General features: G+C 39.6%; 1 protein-coding gene across 4 annotated transcripts in view; it reads right to left on the bottom strand.

Moving 5' to 3' along the window:
* CPED1 (cadherin like and PC-esterase domain containing 1) overlaps window positions 1-19,320 on the bottom strand; it is a 148,052-nt gene that overhangs the window by 121,219 nt on the left and 7,513 nt on the right. For all 4 annotated transcript variants that reach the window (XM_053977349.1, XM_053977350.1, XM_053977351.1 and 1 more), the window contains exon 3: window positions 12,948-13,131. In XM_053977349.1, the coding sequence (XP_053833324.1) occupies window positions 12,948-13,131 (184 nt within the window). The remainder of the gene's footprint in view (window positions 1-12,947; window positions 13,132-19,320) is intronic.

The raw sequence follows: 19,320 nt of genomic DNA, 5'->3' as shown, positions 1-19,320 counted from the left end.
AAAAAATGGGCATAATACTGGAAGTAAAAGTGCATTCAAAAATTACATTAGCCTGATATGGGGAGAACACTGCAGTATTGTAAGGCAGGTGCATTAGATGGTTCTCAGTCTATCCAGGAAAGACTGTCAGGCTAAGAATAATTATCCATTGAGTTGTATTACAGATTGCAACTCTAACAGCCTATAGTTTTACCATAGCATAACCTGTCAAGGTATGAAAATATGCTGTCAAAATACTTTCTGAGCTGTAGTAGAGTTCAACAGCAAATAAAAGGGAAATATGCAGTTCTGATCCAATGACAAACACATTGGGGCAATTCAAACACTCAAGCCTGTTATTCCACTTCTGTGCTTACACATCATGCTTTGGATGAATATTCAGATTACTCTGGTATGTTCTCCACACATGGATATTTTCTGCACAGCAAGCCTCAGTGAAACTAAAAGCTCCTAATAATCCAATATGGTATGCTCTTCTTGTATGCAAGCAAAAATAACTTATAACCCCAACTGCTCCCAAATGCTGGAATTCTTCCTTTATGTGCATTTAATACATGACATAAGCCACAACAGCCAAAACTGCTATATATGTTTCTCACCCACACATTGTGCGACTTAGACCTAACCTTCAGCGGGATGAAAGTATTTGATACCTAATTAAAGCACAGATGTCATACATCCACCAAAGCTCAGCTAAATCCATCTGTGTAGGTGTTTTCTTACCTTCTGTGAAGGTAGAGAAGGAAACTGCCTGACAAAAAAGACAGATTGAGAAATATTAGAGACAGGCTACTGAGAGTAGATTGGCATGAAGAACCAGGTGAAAACTGGAAGGAGAGAATGTGCATGTGGGATGAAGGGTCATGCAGCTGATACATGCAGGGACGAGGCTGCACAATGGAGCCCAGAGGAACTGCAGCAGGTGGGAGAATTCAAACAACACCCTGCTCCAGCTGCTCCCAGGGACATCACAGGAAGGGGATCTGCCCACAAAATACTCTTCTCTCTTATGCACATGCAAATACTCTTCTCTCTTATGCACACACAAAGGAGCACAGAAGCACAATGCTGGGTGGGGTAACCCCAGTAACCCTGTCAGAGAGACACAAGCCCCTGCCCTGGTACCCCCATGACGTCCCTGGGGAGACTCCACCACATGAGTACCGAACATGAGTGAACAGGAGCCCCAAAGCACCTTGTAGACCTTGTGGAAGCACATCCTAACTTGGATGAGTGTGTACATAGAACCTAACAACAAGAACAAGTCATACTGAGGCACTTTCCCCACCAGACTATTGCAAAACCTGAAGATCATACTTTTATAAGGAAAAGTCTGGGCTTTTAGAAAGGCACACGTAACAAACAGAAAGAGCTAGTGGCTGGAAAGAAGATTCAATTTGGAAGTAGTTCCTAGGGAGGAGGAGTTCTACCCAAGGAAACCAAATTGCCAGCTTGTGATTACTTTCCATCCTGCATTTCATCCCAACATTTCTACCACTCCCACTCTTTGCAACAGGACATTAGGTACCTGAGCTGAGAAGCCCTCTGAATTATGGCACTAATGAGAATTCACCATTGACTTTAAAAGGTAGAAATGGAGCTAGAGGTGAGAAAACAGCCTCTTCCCTTCTATGGATATATAGCAGCCTCAGGATAAGAAGTTAAGGAGTAAATGGGTTTATTTGTCTTAATGTCCTGTCTCATTCTAATTACAATGAATGACGATGCCAATTACAATGTTAAAATAATGATGTTTGATCACATATGCAAGAAACAAAAGAGCATATTTTAAGATCCAAATTGCAGACCTTGATTACTGCAATTAGAGCACTTATACCTATCTTTGTTAATGTGCCAGGTTCCATAATACCCAGGAGACATGAAACAATACTGAAAAAAAGAAGCTTGGGAATAAAGGCAATGGCTAAACTAAACAGTGTCAGGACACAGGCTCAACCACTGGCCTGCAATCATGTACTGTGTTTGTTTTCCTCTCCCTGGGTGGCCATGCACCGTCCCAGGAGACAGCCTAAGCCAGTGACAGTTCCTAAAACTCAGCAAGAAGCAGGCCACCCTCACTCAGAGAAAACAGTTTAGATACATGGACAAGAGCCATACTGCATCACTTGTCCTTAGACCTAGGGAATTGACCCATTTTATTTATGAGTTAGACAAAACTGCAGAAGACAGTGATGCAATAATTAAGTTATGCCTAATGTAAGGGTTTCCAGCTGTACTTCACAGATACTGTTTTCTATGTATCACACTATGCTGCCTTTCACTTCTACTCACCTGGCACGCCATGGGGTAGTGGAAGTGATAGATATCTGGAATGCCATGTAGAGCATCCATAAAACATGGACTCTAAAGGAGATCTTAAAATTATCTCTGCAAACATTTTAAAGACATGTAAGATCAGACCTCACTTTTGAAGATCAATAGATATCCTCATATTGTTAGATTTGCAAAAAAATGTCTACTGTAACATCTGAGGTGTAAATCATATATGCCATGGAGCTGGGTAAAGGAAGAAGAAAACCTGATGCTTTCTCCTACTTCACATACCTTCACTTCTACCCTTAGAGCTTTTTTTTAAAGCCCTAACACTACATTCCAAGGGAAAATAGGGCAAACATGTCAAGCTCTATGTATTTAAAGTCCATGACTTCAGCCTCATCTTTATAGAAAATTACCTCAATTATTTTTTTGTTGAAGAATGACTTCTAGACAGGCTCCACTGATACTTGGCCTCACTGTGGCTATGAAACCTGAAGTGAGAGAGGTTTTTTATACACTTGGAAGCCAAATGGGAAAAAAATATTTAAATGCCTAATTCCTATTTAGACAGAAAAATCCTTCTTGATTTGCTCCAAAATAGCTATATCTTGTTCTTATTTTGTCTATCAGCCTATTGAACAGTACTTTGGTATGCTGATATGTTCTCTATTTTACCTACTGCAGAAAAAAAAAAAAAGTAGTGAACTGGTTTTCTTCCAAATGAACAAAAAATGATCTTGTCTTACTTCTCCATTTTACACCAAAAATCTTTCTTCAATAAACAGATCAACTGAGATGTATTCTATCAGATCTAAAATAACTGTGGTTCTGCCAGTTTCATCTTGCATTTACAAAACACAGAACACTCTGTAAGCTCTCTCTATATATACACTTTTAGTAGTTGCTATAAATTAAAACTGAAAATCCTTTTTATAGCTAAATATTTATTTTTGAAAGCATTACCACAAATGTCAGGAACAAAGTCATTACAACAATAATCTTGTTATAGAAACACTTTATGACTTGAACAATTTGCTTCAAACTTTCCAAAATGCATAGCGCTCAGCTCCTCTGTGCTTCCCTCTATCAGTATAGGACCGTCTGTTATTTATGTGAGGCACCATTGAGGAAATATGTTAAGACTATATATTTTAAATCCTGCTACCAGCTAAAGTTGCTCAAATCCTAATCCACTGTTACTTTTTATTCCAAATCCCTTCAGTAAAAATACTGTTTTGCCTTTCTGTTTTGAAAAATGGACATTGTTTTGTAAGGAAACCTGCCTGCCAAAAATGATAGAAAGTTATGATATGTGGGGTTTTTCCTTTTTAATCAAGGCAGGGTGTCACTTTTAGTAATAATTTTCTGTATGAAATATTTTTTCCAGAAATCTGAAGGATCTCATAACTAACCTGAAACTGAGAAATACTTTCAATTTCTGAGAACGTCAGAGGAGCTTCTATTCTCTTTGACATCTGTGCAAACTAGGATTACCTCCAAATGGACAACCTCAGGGGCTAAGTAATAAAATATTCAATATTACATTGAAAAATCAACTCTGAGGGAGTACAATGAAAATCAGAAGGGTAGAATAATCATGAAGAAAAGGTTCCCTTTTGATGTAATATAAGCCAGCGTAACAACAATATGTTGTGTGAAATTTTCAGGAACATGTTCTAAACTGTGGGTGGCTGCTGTGCTTTTGATGTCTGGGGTGGCTTTGGGATGCAGCATTCAAAAGAGCTGTCAGCTGAAAGTGGATGCAGCTGGAGAAAGTTGGAATGGAAACCTAGGAATGAAACCTAGGAATGGAGTGGGCTGGCTGCAAATTACAATGAAGGCCTACACAGCTTTTTGCTGCCTGAACCAATAAAAGTCATGGTCGCCGAAGTTAAAAAAAAAAAAAAAAAGTTTTTGTTTCAGTGGTATATAATGTTGCTACCAAAAATGGGAGCACAGTGATGAAAGGCAGCAGCACACTTCTCACAGCTGACCAGGGCTCAGAGCCAGTGACTGCATCAAAAAGGGTCCACAGCTTCCAGCAGCCAAATCACTGAGCAGTCCTAACCAACAATCCCTTACAGAGAGTGCTCTGGCAGGATGGTGACAGGCTTCTGGCTAGACTGACTGACATTCTCCCAGCACCTATATTAGCAGATAATTACCTGACATTTAGGAACAGACATATATATTTATAAACCAGAGACTCTGCTTGAACCTTGTCAGAGCCGGGATTCATTTCTTAAAGGGAAACATTTTAAAAATACTTTTAAAAGCAATTGTATGCTGTTACCTTCTTATCCAACACACTACAGTTATGAAAAATTGCCTCAAAGCTTTTTACAGGATTTGCATTTTACTAGCATATTACAAAGCAGCTATACTGATGCCTAAATCCCTTTATTTATTTAATTTCAGTAGCTGTGCACATTGCTGCTTTCCTTTGGCCGACGTGTGGATCTTCCTGGACACTGGTGTTTTTCAGATTCTGTTAACATGACATAATTTATTCCAGTAAAGTTTTAATTTTAGCTCACTGTGTAATCAGCATGTATCATTTTAATTATTGTAATCTCTAAGTCAGCCCCTTAAATACCACTCTCCACTGGACTGTATGTTCTGTTTAAAAAGTAAACAGAAAATCAGAGAAAGATATATTTGGTACATTTAGGACTAAATGCTATAATTTGGTTTTACCTGGCAGAGCTCAATGTCCTTATAATTTTGTTATAAACAAATAAAGAATTTCACTTTCTAAATGAAAAGAGTGCATTTGAAACAGAGGATTCAGTACAATGTTACAGAGGGTTTATTTTAGTAATACAAAGAACTCATTTGTGTGCTCTTCTACAAAGCACGAACATGTTCTGCTAGTAATTAAGAAGAAGAATACATATTGTTCAGAAAACTATATGATGCATTTAGATTTTCTAACACAAAACAGCATCACATTAGAGAGCAGAATTCCTTTGTGTATGTCAGAAAGTTATGTCTTGTACTGAAACCAATGATGTGTGTGGCATGAGATTAATTGCTAAAAGCAAAACTAAAAAGTGATCAAGATAATGTATTTCTGGTATGCATTTCCTCCCCAAAACTAAATGAACCTCCATGTTATGGAAGCAGATTAAATCTGTTACATGCTTGTAACTCAGTATGCTCTGAGGATCACATTTCTACCTATTTAGCTTGTTCAGAAAGCTCCTTGTTTAACAACATACAAACAAGTGTTTCTAAAATGTGTGTTTTATTTGTCAAAAACTTAGCTCAGGACTCACATGACATATATTTTGCATTAGGAAACCAACCAGTTTTGTATACTGTTGGTTATATATTTGTACCAACAGTTAACCAAAAGGATTTTGAGAAGTTACATCTGCTAGATTTGAATATACATATGTATTTGTATGGTAATCCACAAGATATTTCTGTGGCTAGCTTCACCATTATTATTTTGCACAGTATTTTAAATTACTTACTTATGATGGAATGATCTTGTGCTTTTGCTGGCATGCTAAGATCTCCAGTCCTGCTTATTTAACCTTACCTCCACAGGGTTGTTTACACTTTCAGAACCTGATTTCAATTTACTTTAATTTTCTCAGAGACTTTTGTATTTATAAAAGCTGAGCATCTAGTGACCTCTCTATTCCTGACATTTCCTTTACTCTCCACTATGAAAAAGAACAAAAACCCTAGTGTCCCATTTCTGTTCCAAAAAAACTAAACTGCTTCCTTCAGTGGGTTGGTCCTTGTAATTGAAAATGGCAACCAGATGTTTACAGAACACACAAGAAATTTTCCTTGGGGCCTTTAGTCTTTATAATTGTTTGCTAAAGTTAGTTGGATTTCATGGAAATTTGTCTGAGGGTGAAATAAACAGCAAGTAGGGGCTCCTCCTAACTGTATTCTGAAAATTTTTTTTAAAAAGAAAACAAGAAAAAAAGTTAAAACTAATGTTTCCTACTCTTGTTGCTGTATTTTCTAGCTCCATAGAAAAATATTCACTAAGGGAGAAAATTTGGTTCTCTTAGTACTTAATTTACATGCCATCCCATGAAAAACATCCTATTTCACAATACGCTATTTGCTTTCTACTTTCTCAAAGTTCAGTTGGCTATTACCTAAGCACTACTGATTTCTGCTCCCTTCCCTTTTCCCCACTCCTGTCAGGAATATATTCTCATAAATTTTGGGGGTTTTGAGAATATTTTGCATTTTAAGAAGATGCTGTAAACTACAAATTGGTTGTTCCTCCAAGCTCTGAGTCACCACAGCTGATTCATACCTGAAATCTCTCTATCTTTAGAAATTATCATTTTCCCTCTTCAGTTTTTTTTTTTTGTCTGCCTGATTTTCTCAAGGCTAGTCATATACTCCAAGAAGTCTGAGAGAGCATCTTGTTACCCCACCAGGGGACTCACTACACCCAATAAAATCTCTTTACCTAATATTTCAAGACGTCTAAGATTGAATGCTCCACAGCTCCAGGGAATCCATTTGATTACTTCACTAGCTTTACTCCCAAAACAGATTTCCTAATAACAACTTTGTTGTAGTACATCATGCCCTGATTACTATAGGCGTGATGAACAGATTGTTCTTTTTTCCTTGGCAGCAGAATTCGTTAACACTTTGTGTTAACAAGTACCTCTGTTCCACCCAAACATACCAGCCTTCACACTCACTGAAGAAAGAGCATCACTGTGTCCTCCTGTCTCTAGCACCTTCTCTCATTTTCACTAATTTTGCTGATATGGTATGTCTTGGAAAATGAAAAACGCCTGTCTGACAGTCACCAGCCGTGGCCCTGGGGGCCTCTGAAACCCATGGCTGTCGTTTATTCTCTAGACTAATTAGCAGCTCTGAGGAAACTGTTACTGACTGCACTGACGAAGGAGCACTTCTTCAAGTGCTTGCTGCTGGCCAGATGTCAGCAATTAAGCTGATACTTTTCCTATTTAGCCTCTGGTCAAAAGTATGAACAGTGAGGAGAACAGTGAGAGGTGATACAATATGCTAAAGGAATAAAAATATACAGCAAAGAGCATGCATTTCATCTTAGCTCTGACAGTGACTCATACAGTTTCTATCCTAGTTTTCTCCATCTCTAACTGATGTGGCAACATTTTCTGGCCTTGTAACTCGAACTGCGAAGTAAAGTGGACTGAGTAATTTCTTCCATAAAAAATATAATTTTTCTTTAAAAATTAATTTTTCCAAAGGATACCAAACAAACCGAAATTAAAAACTGACAAAGATTTACTTGGAAAATTGCTTTTGGAGAAAATCAAATGAGAATTTTCCTTCATCTGTCCACCCCCTCAGCTACTTTTTCATTCATGCAATATATAGAGAGACAGAAAACTTTGCAGCTAGCATTACCCCACATCAACACCTGGGCTTGCTCCTGCAGCCTCATGTTCCCTGACATTCCTCAAGCACCAGCTTTTACCACTGGGAATGACCACCACTGGGTACAAAGAAACAAATGAACTCTCTACAGAGAGCCAAGAGGGGGGCAACAGAGGCCTTATCTTCCATAATAACACAATTCTCATACCACCATTTTACAGCAAAATGAGCTATGCCTGAATATATTCAGGTGGCTTTACCAGTGAGGGTGTGTTTAGTCCTTGCTGTAATACATAAAGTAGTGCCACTTTAAATACCAGACAGATCTCTTGACCCGAGCACATAAAAAGAAAGGCCAAGATTTGCTCAGATTTGCTCCCATGGGCCTGTTGTCTCAATCATCCCTTCCTGTTCCTGGTGCAGCTCCACCCAAGCACCACTCCCACATCTGCAGAAAGCTGGATCATGTTAGTTGCTGGAACTAGGGCTTAGTTTACACAGCCAAGTATTTAAACATAGCATGCTTTTAAAATGGCAGAAAATAGGACATAATTCAGTGTATATTGACAATGTCAGAAAAGAGGAAATAACTTCAGATCTTATATTCTTTGCAATATATGTAAATTTAAGTATCTATGTAGTATGATCCCTACTTAACAATGTCAGAAAAATGAATAGGACATGAAAATGGTGTTGATTTCCATGGAAATTGACAGAAAAGCTAAATATTGAACAAAGCTAAGATGGTTTCAATACTTATTTTATGGAACAATAAATCACACAAAAAAAAATCCCAACCCAAATCAGTATTTGTACTGTAGCGATCTTTCTAATGGCATGGCTAAAATTTAATCTTCAATGGATGTCATTCAAACTGGAAAAAGAAGCAATAGTAAAATTTAAATACTTAACTGCAGTATTCTAAAAATAGGAAATGATCATGAAAAAGCAATACTATGAAAATGGTTTATGATTCTTTTTTTAAAATCCCTCATTGCAATTGCAAAAGCTTCCACCAAATTACTAACAGTCTAAGGCAGCAGGGAGCATATAATGTTATGCACTCAGTTTGTCAAGAGCCTGAATACCTGTGCTTTTTTCCATGGTCAAACTGATGGGCTACCATTGAGCTTATGCAGAATATTTTCCATTCCAAAAGCTAGTAGGAATGACAGAATTTTGCATGTTATTGCAGAATGAATTAAAATTGGCCAGTCAGATTTGTAACATACAACTGCACACATTTCTTGGAGCCTGATGTTTGCTGAGATTTGCTTAACTATTAGTAAATGTGAAGAATTGAGAAATTAAGGAAATGCCTATAAAGAGAGGGTCACCAAAGAGTAATGAGGCAGGCACATTCAGCAAAGGACAGAAAAACTGATGGCTCTGTAAGGAAAGATATAAGTAGTTTATTTATCTTTGAAGATGTCATCTGGGCAAAGTAGGGAATTTAAGAAAGATTCAGGCAGCAGGCAGTAACTAGAGAACATTATTTTTGGAGGGTAGAAATGCCTACTAGTGAAACAAATTTCTGAGATAAAACCTTCCTTTTAAAAAATTTTGTCAAAATGTTGGCAGGGCAGCACAGAGTCATAGGGACACACGCATCCTGTTAATCTTTACTGTGGTAACAGAGATGAGAGCTTCTCAGACTGGAAGAAGAAGGAAGAAGGCAGAAGACACTGGAAAATATTAGGCAAGTTCTTCCCAAGTATTTGCCACTCTGGAAGGACCTAAGGGGGCTCTGAAGCCAGGTGGCTCATCCCACTCATCTCTAATAGAGCAACACAGCTCTGTCCTGGGCTGAGGCAAGGAAGCCCAGAGGCTTGTACAGCTGAGTATGGCAAATCTCCCCTGAGAAAGCCTGGAAGTAAGTATAGGGCTTGTAGGGCTTTCTCCAGAGGACAGGCAGATTTTCAGATTTTGTAAATGAAGGAGGGAAGGAGGGAGGGAGGAGGAGGGAGGGAGGAAGGGGGGAAGGGAAGGAGGGAAGGGAGGAAGGGAGGAAGGGAGGAAGGGAGGAAGGGAGGAAGGGAGGAAGGGAGGAAGGGAGGAAGGGAGGAAGGGAGGAAGGAAGGAAGGAAGGAAGGAAGGAAGGAAGGAAGGAAGGAAGGAAGGAAGGAAGGAAGGAAGGAAGGAAGGAAGGAAGGAAGGAAGGAAGGAAGGAAGGAAGGAAGGAAGGAAGGAAGGAAGGAAGGAAGGAAGGAAGGAAGGAAGGAAGGAAGGAAGACCAAACAAATGTGCCATTTGTAGATGTGCTGGCCAATACAACCTGGTACCTTTCTTATCAGCTGCTATGATGAGCTGTTTGCTCATCAGCAACTTCTTTTGAACTGCTTACTTCAAAACAGATTTACCACAGATATTTACTGGAGATACTGACCATGTCAAAGCAGATTTCCCAAGGTGGTAATCCCAGCTCTCTGCAAAATCTAACTAATCCATCATCTGCTACTAACACAGTTGTAACACAGTTCCACCTCTCTATCTCCCTCCCAGCAGCAGAGTAAGAGACATGTTAAACTTACAGCAAACTGGCTCATTTAGGGCTGTTGCAAAAGGGAAGTCTCAAAGAGCTCAGAGCAGGCACAGGTATCATCAGTCCATGAAATTTTCCCTCCATGTGGGTTTAATTGCTAAGGAATGGTGAAAGCACAACTACTTTTTGTTCAAGAAAAGCTGCTTGAGAATTCACTGACAAAGCTATTTTTCAGTGAAAATTTAGGGGTTTGAATAATTTATGTATTACTGCAGAACACATCTGTATGGATTTTTGATAGCAAACCCATAAACCACAGTCTCTTTGCCATGATTAAAAATATATATATATATATATATATATATATATGTTTTTTTCATTTTAGCCAACTGCTTTCCAGTTACCAAAACTCAAAATGGTTTTGGTTGGTTTGTAAGAAGTGAAAAATTTCCACTGAAGAAAACTATTCCCCTGATGTTTCTCTCTGACTGCAGTGAACTCAACACAGTGCTGCAGCTCAGGTGTTGAGGATCTTTCTGGAAGATCAGTGTGCAGAGCTGTCACATTTGGGTTTCAAACAGCAGCAGAACTGGTCCCAAAATTCTTAGCAGACCAGCACAAAAAAAAAGTTAGGAATGTTTTGTGGTGAATTTTTTTCCATATATGACTTCAGCTACAGTCTTGGCTCTCAGCCATTCAAAACAAAAAAATCCTTTCAAATTTAGAGTGAACTTTGAAAGACACATGAGTAGAAAAGACTGCACACAAATAAAAGCACCCTATAGAGCTGCTATGTAATACCAAGTAATAAGAAACTTACTCTTTTTTTAGATTTTTCACAGCACTCATACTCTGTGTTTCTCAGTTCATTATCTGTATATTTTTAATTGAGGCCTAAAGGAGCATATTTTTAATAACTTATAACACTTCTATTAGAAAAGTATTATGCCAAAGCATAGCTCAGAATACCCTTCTCCAATATAAGGAGTACTATCCCACCCAGAAGAGTAAACCCCATCATCTACTGGGGAAGAAAATTAACTTTGAGTGTAATTTGCTTAGCTGCAAGAAAAGATCATTGGGTTGGTACGTAGACATGCTCTATTACTTATTTCTTGTTTTTAAAACATAACCTTAAAGCTAGACACTTACTTAACAGAGAATAGTTAAAGGCAGATTTATGCTGCCATGAAATTGCAGTAGAGTCTTACTCTTTGCCTTAAGTTGGCAGGCATTTGACATTTTTACATAATCCAACATCTGCTGAAAGCTGTGGGATGTTTCTGGAAAATACCTGACCTTTTTATTATTTTTTTTATTATTATTATTACTGGAGAAACACTACAGGAAGTACTGGTTCTGGCCTGTGAAGTATAAATATCCACAGTTAAGCTCACTTCTGCAGAAGCAATATTTGGAGTGTAAAAACTGGAGAACTTCAATCTGAACTCAGCACTGTAGGAAAATCTAGTACAGTCTTTTTTTTCTTTTCTTTTTTTTTTTTTTAATAAGTTGTAACTGAATTTGGCATACCCACTTCCTTGGCCATTAGAATCAAAAGTATTTCACAGAGATGGTGCCCATGGTCCCCAGAGACACCAACTTTTCTCTGCAGCCTATCTGACATTAGCAAAGCCTGCAAGACATGGTGTGTCTTGTCACTCTGAGATGGAAAGTACTCAAGGCAAAGAGTTGCTAAAAGGTGACTACAAAACTAGATTAAAGTAAGATGAAGATGAAGACAATTTACTGCTTTTTGGTACAGCCTGCCAAAGAAAACCATATGTATCTCATTTTCAAGAAAGTTTCTTAGAGAAACTTGAAATTAGTGATGGAATTTTGAGCAATCTCAAGCATGCTAAGTAACTGTAGATTTTATCAGTGAAATTGTCTGGATTGGTTAAAACTCAAAGCAAACCTGAGCTCTCTAGTAGCTCCAGAAGTATATCACAAGCCTGAATGATGCAAACAGTACTCCCTTTAGCACAAGAAATATCTAACTCTGTTTTATATATATATATATATATATATATATATATATATATATATATATATATATATGAATATATATATACACCATTTTTCTTCTGGCAGAATAGTAGCCTATGTAGTTTTTTTTCAAGACCAAACTGGCATCACAGTTTCAGTTCATACCTCTGAGGTGTCCAAGAACACTCAAATATGGTCATCACATATCTAGCTGGTGCCCAGGCTTCTCTATTGAGCACAGTGTAACTCTACACAATAAAGCTACAGTGCTTTATGCAAGAGATCAGGATTCTTCAGAAAACTGCTTGAAGTGTGGATCAAATTTCAAGAGGAACTGATAACCAACAGTAATTTATCCCAGATTCAGCATCAAGTGCAAAATGTACCTGTTCTATATTGTGTTCTTTAACAAATTTACAGGACAATCAAAACATTACTAGAGGAAAAAATAACCTTCACACAAACAAGTTTTCTTTAGGAGACAAAAGGACAAGGTAGAAAATGTAGCAGGTATGTGTTTTGTTATGAAACATTCTATTGAAAATCCTTCATTATATTGATGAAGTTGTTATGAGAAGTCATCAGGAACCAAACTGATCTGATTTAGTTGTCAAGACTATGATGAACTACTCTGCTGCATTTTTTTACAGAAGGATATAGCTAATGGAAGAATCACCTAACTGTGGAAAATTACCACACATCTGAGAAGGGCAAGAATTTGTCTTCTATCATTACTTTTATCAGAGTTTTTATGCTTTATGTTTCTTGAAGAACACTGGATCAATTCTACATTTAGTGATCACACTTATTAATTAACATATTAACTAAGTCCAGTTATTCTTACTGTAAGGGCCCTCATGCCTCAGATCTTCCACAAGTCCCCTGTTTTCAAGGACTGTGACTGTATATCCATGTTTTGCCAGGATTCGCTGACAGAGCTGACGGTCAGTTTCGTGGTGAGCAGGAGGTGCATAGAGAACTGCTCTTCTCGTGTGGCTTCCAAAGTACTGGAGAATGGAGGCATCGATCTACAGCAAACACAGTGCAAAGACAAAGGTTGTAAGATAGGACATTCCTCAGCAGTACAAAATACAGCTGTTGTTTTTCACAAAATGCAGCTAGTAACTTACTGTGACAACAGTGAAAATAGTTCTAGTATCATTAAGAATTTGCTTTATATCAGGGACTTTGGACCACAAATAACATTTTGTCTGCCTCTCCATTTTTTCTATCTTCATTTTGAACTGATACTATAAAGGTTTGAAAGCTCTGGTTAGGACTCAAGGATCTTTAAACCATGTTCTTCCCTTTGTGGAAACAAATTTTCCTGAAATCTGGGCTGCTCTGGTGAGCTGGTAACAGCAATTGCTATCTGACTTTGACTGTGGCTGTAGTCACCTGAACAGAGAGGCCCTGGTAGGTCCCAGGTGAACTGTTCCAAGGAATGCAGGTCCTACGCAGATGGTTAAGTGCAGGCATCTGAGTTTTGCTATACAGCATTATTAAGAAAAGTAAGAAGAGTACTGGGATAAAATCATACACAGGAATCCTAGACAGAACTGGAGATTACTCTGCTCTAGAAAATTAAATGTAACCTCGTCAGTCCTTTATTGCCTTATTAGTCCAAGACCATCTAGCCCATAGGAAGACTGGCAAAGAGACTTGTATATAAGAGCAAGTGGAAAGGTGTCTGATATCTCCAATGAATCCCAAGGAACACGTGGATTATCTACCACTTACTGTCTTCCCATACAGTGCCTAGGGACAATGGCATCTAGAGAAAACCCTTCCTCTATATCTACCCTGGGGTATGAGCTTCTTGAAAGAAAAAAATGGAAAAGAGACAGCCCAAACACACAGTCATAGTGCAAACATAACATTAATTTCTGAAAAGGGAAAATCACTGGGCCGTTGCCATCAAATCTTTGGGTAAGGGGGCTATTTTATGTCTTAAATAAATGTGGTGGGTTAATCCTGTCTGGAAGCCATGTGCGCACCAAAGCCACCCTACCACTCCCCTTTGCAACTGGACAGAGGGAAAAATACACTGCAAGTCTTGTGGGTAGAGATCAAAATAGGGAGAAATCATCAATTGATTACTGTCACAGGCAAAACAGACGCAGCTTGGGGAAACTGATTTGTTTGATAATAAATGGCATTAGAGTGAGATAATCAGAAATAGAACCAATACACTTTTCCCCCACTCCTCCCTTCTTCCCGGGTTCAGCTTCCCTCCCAAATTCTCTACCTCTCCCTCAGTGGAGAAGTGGGGCTGGTACTGGGGGCTTGGTCAGTTCATCACACATTGTCTTTGCTGCTCCTTCCTCCTCAGTGGGAGGACTCCTCACACTCCTCCCCTGCCTCAGTGTGGGGTGCCTCCCATTGGAGACAGTCCTTCATGAACTTCTCCAACATGAGTTCTTCCTACAGGCTGCAGTCCTTCCAAGTGTTCCAGTGTGGGCCTCTTCAACTGGCTGCAGTCCTTCAGGAACAGACTGCTCCAGCATGGGTACTCCATGGCCTGCTGGTGGATCTCTACTCCACTGCAGAGCTCTGTGGACTGCAGGGGACAGCCTGCCCCACCACAGTCTTCATCACATTCTGCAGGTAACTCTCTGTTTTGGTGCCTGAAGCACTTCCTCCCTGTCTTCCTTCACTGACCTGGTGTCTGCAGAGTTGCTCCTCTCATACATCCTCATTCCTCTCTCTGGTTTGCAGTTGCACAATCACTTTTTTCCCCTTTTAAAATCTGTTATTCCAGAGTTGCTACCACCATCACTGATGGGCTCAACCTTGGCCGGTGACAGGTCTGTCTTGGAACTGGCTGGCATTGACTGTGTGGGACATGGGGAATGGGGAAGCTCCTGGCAACTTCTCATAGAAGCCACCCTGGTAGCCCCCCACCCCAAAACCTTGCTGTTCAAACCCCAAGAAAATAAAATAAAAATGGGATGTTCAATGTGGGAATAAAAACACCATTAAAAACCAAGACTTTATTTTGGTGAAATATATTTGGCTTTAGGATTGAAACATACCAGCAGGGATTAAATTCAGGATATTAAATTAGTTCTTTGCAAGTTTGTGGATTTCAACCTGACAGTTGTCAGCAGTTTAAAAGTTAAGTTATTTCATAACTCCTAATTTTAGTAAGCTTATCACTGGAGATAGGAAGCACTACACAAACAAGTCACCACATTTTTTGCACAGTAGACTAGGCTGAAAAGAGACAGATGCTTTTATACAAATAAATGTCCTTCAAGTTGTATCCAGTTGTTTATAGACCTGGGGTCTAGTGCTAAAGTCACACTTCTCAGCAGTCCCCTGAGTGTGGGATGCAGTTTTACATTGTGCTTGGCTGAAGTGTAAGCTTTTCTGCAGCTGTAAAGAGCACAAACTATTTCAGAGCCCTTTGCTTCTAACACCAAATGTTCTTTTGCTCCAGAGCTGTCATTGCCTGTGGAAAGCATTAGCATTATTGATGAAGGGACCCTGAAAAAATCTCAATACAACATTATCAGAGTCTTCCATATATATTTGCTAAATGTGCAACCCAAAACTGACCTTTTTATTATTTTTTTTATTATTATTATTACTGGAAAAACATTACAGGAAGTACTGGTTCTGGCCTGTGAAGTATAAATATCCACAGTTAAGCTCACTTCTGCAGAAGCAATATTTGGAGTGTAAAAACTGGAGAACTTCAATCTGAACTCAGCACTGTATGAAAATCTAGTACAGTCTTTTTTTTCTTTTCTTTTTTTTTTTTTTAATAAGTTGTAACTGAATTTGGCATACCCACTTCCTTGCCCATTAGAATCAAAAGTATTTCACAGAGATGGTGCCTATGGTCCCCAGAGACACCAACTTTTCTCTGCAGCCTATCTGACATTAGCAAAGCCTGCAAGACATGGTGTGTCTTGTCACTCTGAGATGGAAAGTACTCAAGGCAAAGAGTTGCTAAAAGGTGACTAGTTTAGCAACTGAGATATTCAAGTAAAGGTTGATCCTTGCTGGCCAGAGTAAGCACACATAGCACAGGGTGAAGTCATCGGAACTGTGTTAGGTCACCTGTTTGACAGCGTTCCTGACATCCCAGAATTTTTCAAACACATTTATCAAGTGGCAGGAACATTGTTCGAGTCTCAGATGGCCCTTGCCCACCACAGCAACGTCACTCTTGTCCCCTTCTGCCTTTGCCCCTCCTTCCTTTCCTCTTATCTTCTCTATTTCCTGTTCTCTTGCAGCGCCAGCAGCTGCTGGCAGCCCTTCCTCTCCATTTCCCTCCCTCCCTATTCCTAAATCCACCCCTTCTCCCAGCCCCCCTCTTGTGCTCTCTCTCCCTTCTCTTCCAGGCATTCCAGCCAAACACTTCCCACTTTCCATTTCACTTGCATCGTGGAAGAAACCCAGAAGATAGAGACTCCTTTTGCTTTATTGTGCAAGAAAATTCCATTTTCCATCCCATGTGTGCTGCAGGGGCCAGCGCTGCCGGGTGAACTGAGGACATGTGGGGAGTACAGAGGGGCTGCACACCGGGAGCGTCTCTGCTCCTCTTCCATTTTTGCTGGGGATTATGGCTTCTCCTGCTCCCTCCCTCCCTGCATGGTCTGGGGCGAGGGTCCTGCCTTGGATGTGGTGTCACTTTGTGTGCCCCCCTCCTCAATAACAATTACCATAACTTCTGTTATGCCAGGAAAATACACCTTTCTTCCTGGAAGCAAAGCCTCCTGCAGTGTCACCTCTGAAGTATTTTGCTTCAAACATTAAGAGGTCCTGCCTCAAGCACCCAGCAATGGCTCCATTCCCCTGCGGCCAATACTCCAGGGCCAGCATCCCAGGGCTCTCCCACTGGCACATCTGCTGCAACAGGCCTTGGCCCCGGTGCTCTCTGGGCCTGAGGGGCAAGGCACAGGGGACAGGAACCAGCCAGCCCCGAGGCATCCCCAGGGGCTCAGCCCGCCTGCCTGCAGTGGGATGTGCCAGGGAAGATCCCGCCTCAGCGCCAGCCTTGATGCGGAAGGCATCTTCCTCAGGTCTCTGGGGAAGGGCTGCTGTGTTTACAACGCTCTGGTTTGGCAGTGATGAATATTCAACAGAACACTGATAACACCATAGGAGGGAAAAAAAAAAAAAAAAAAAAAAAAGGAAGTTCAGGCAGTGGCAGTGACCTGGGTTATTTCCACAAAACACAAAGGAAATGGCCCAGAGAGGCTCCACAGGGCCCACGCAGCATCCAGCTCCCACCTGGGATGGGTGATCAGAGGGCTTGTGACAGCCCTCACAGATGGAGCACAGCACCAGCTTCTCTGGGGACTTTTCTTGGGACACTCACTCCACAGACACATGCTGCCACAGTGCTGGGAGGGACCGAGCAGGGAGGGACACACTGACCTGTGCCCCAGCCCCCTGCCCGCCGCCCGGGCGCTGGGTACTGGCCCTGGGTACAGGTGCTTTTATCCACCAGCCTCCCGAAGAGCTGCAACGCCGTCTCTGGGACATAGAAGCAATTCAGGAGCCTAAATTTAACAGCTTGACCTGATGTCTAATCTGGTACTATTTAATAATATGAAGTATATCCATACCTTTTAGGGTACTTGCTTGAGATCCATGCTTAGTGTTGCCAAATTTATTTTCTCTGCCCTGTCCTTTCATAGCTATTTGCAGTCCAGGTTATACATGCAACGTGTCCTCTCTGTTTGTTTGCCAAGCCAGTGCAGTGTAGGGTGGGTTGTCAGCCACATAGATTTTTTTTTTTAAATCTGGCCAACAGCATGCTTGTAGCAAGTGATTCCATACTTTTTTCCAAAGCTTTATAGAAGATGTGTTGCATCACTGGACATGCTGATCTAGTTACTACTAAGTGTTTTTCAGAATTTCCAGTATTATACCAATAACAATCATGTTTATATATTTAAAGAGTGTGCTGGTTTTCATAAAATATTTCTCAATCATAAAAATGAGGTCTGGGCAGAGAATTAGTACAAGAGAAGCAGCGTACAATAGATGAAAATAAGCTGTTCACATATTTCCACGTTTTATGGTTCTGATTTTTTCGGCATTCCTACGATTTTAATGTACAACAGACTCAGACACACAAAAAAACGGATCCATAACATTTAAAAAATTTGAGAATAATTGGTAAATGGTCAAATGTTCCCATGTCCCAACAATCTTTTTTGCTTTTCTTCAGTTTGAAGACTCAGACTATTTGTTAATAGGTCAGTTTATTACAGATTCATTGTATCTTACATGAAAGGGATTGGTAAGAACATCTGCAGCTCATGTCATACCTAGAAAATAGTGTGTTTTTCTCCACAGAAATTAATGAGGCTTTACAGCAAGGCCGAGATTTCCCATGTGATTTTGGATGAGACCTATGTCATCTTTGACATGATATACGTGCTCTTACAGCTTACAAAATACTGCACTTAGCTGAGTCACTGACCTCATTTTAGGGCAATTGGCTGTTACACAGATGATCCACAGCCTTAACAACTGGTCTAAAAAACCAGAATGGGCTATAAAGTAAATAAAAATGCATAAAAATGAATTTTGTAATTTTGTTTTCACTTTACAGAATAACATGAAAAACACAAAAGAAAACAAATTGAGCTCCATTAAAATTTATTAAAGATTTTTTTTGAAATGGTATCAAATATATACTTCTTTGATGTCTTAACAAACAAGATAAAAGGCCCAGTTTATATAATATAAAAGCTGATTAATTATATAACCATCCTTTTGCAACTGAAAATAGACATCCATTTTCAGAGTTGCAATTCTTAGTCTGTAACTTCCAGGGAGCTGTGAAGTTCTCTATTAAAAAGAAAATGTTTTGACATTTCCCTTGAAACCGGTATATCCTATTCTAGGTTATGAATGTATAAAGATATAATTGATTCTACTAGTTTCTGAAGCTTTCCTCTATTGTACAGAATTTCTGGGTTGTTCCAAAAATCTAGAGTTTGGTCAGTAACTGAATCTTATGATGTATAATTACTGTTTTTGTTTTGGCCAAGAAGAAAATAGTGGAGATATTTCAAGTTGAAGAGAGCAACACAGTTCCTTGGCAGCTCTTTCAGATTCCAAGAATATTACATAATTCCATAAATATTGATGCATTGTCTATGCCTGCAAAAGAAGTAAATATACAGTTTGAATTGTTGCCATAGAATTTCACTGACCATCACTTCAACTGCAGAAACAAAATTCTTCAT

The sequence above is a fragment of the Vidua macroura genome, chromosome 5, assembly GCF_024509145.1.
Source record: "Vidua macroura isolate BioBank_ID:100142 chromosome 5, ASM2450914v1, whole genome shotgun sequence".
Taxonomy (NCBI): Eukaryota; Metazoa; Chordata; class Aves; order Passeriformes; family Viduidae; genus Vidua; species Vidua macroura.
Note: the sequence above shows the minus strand (reverse complement) of the source record. Positions and strands in the feature narration are given on the sequence as shown.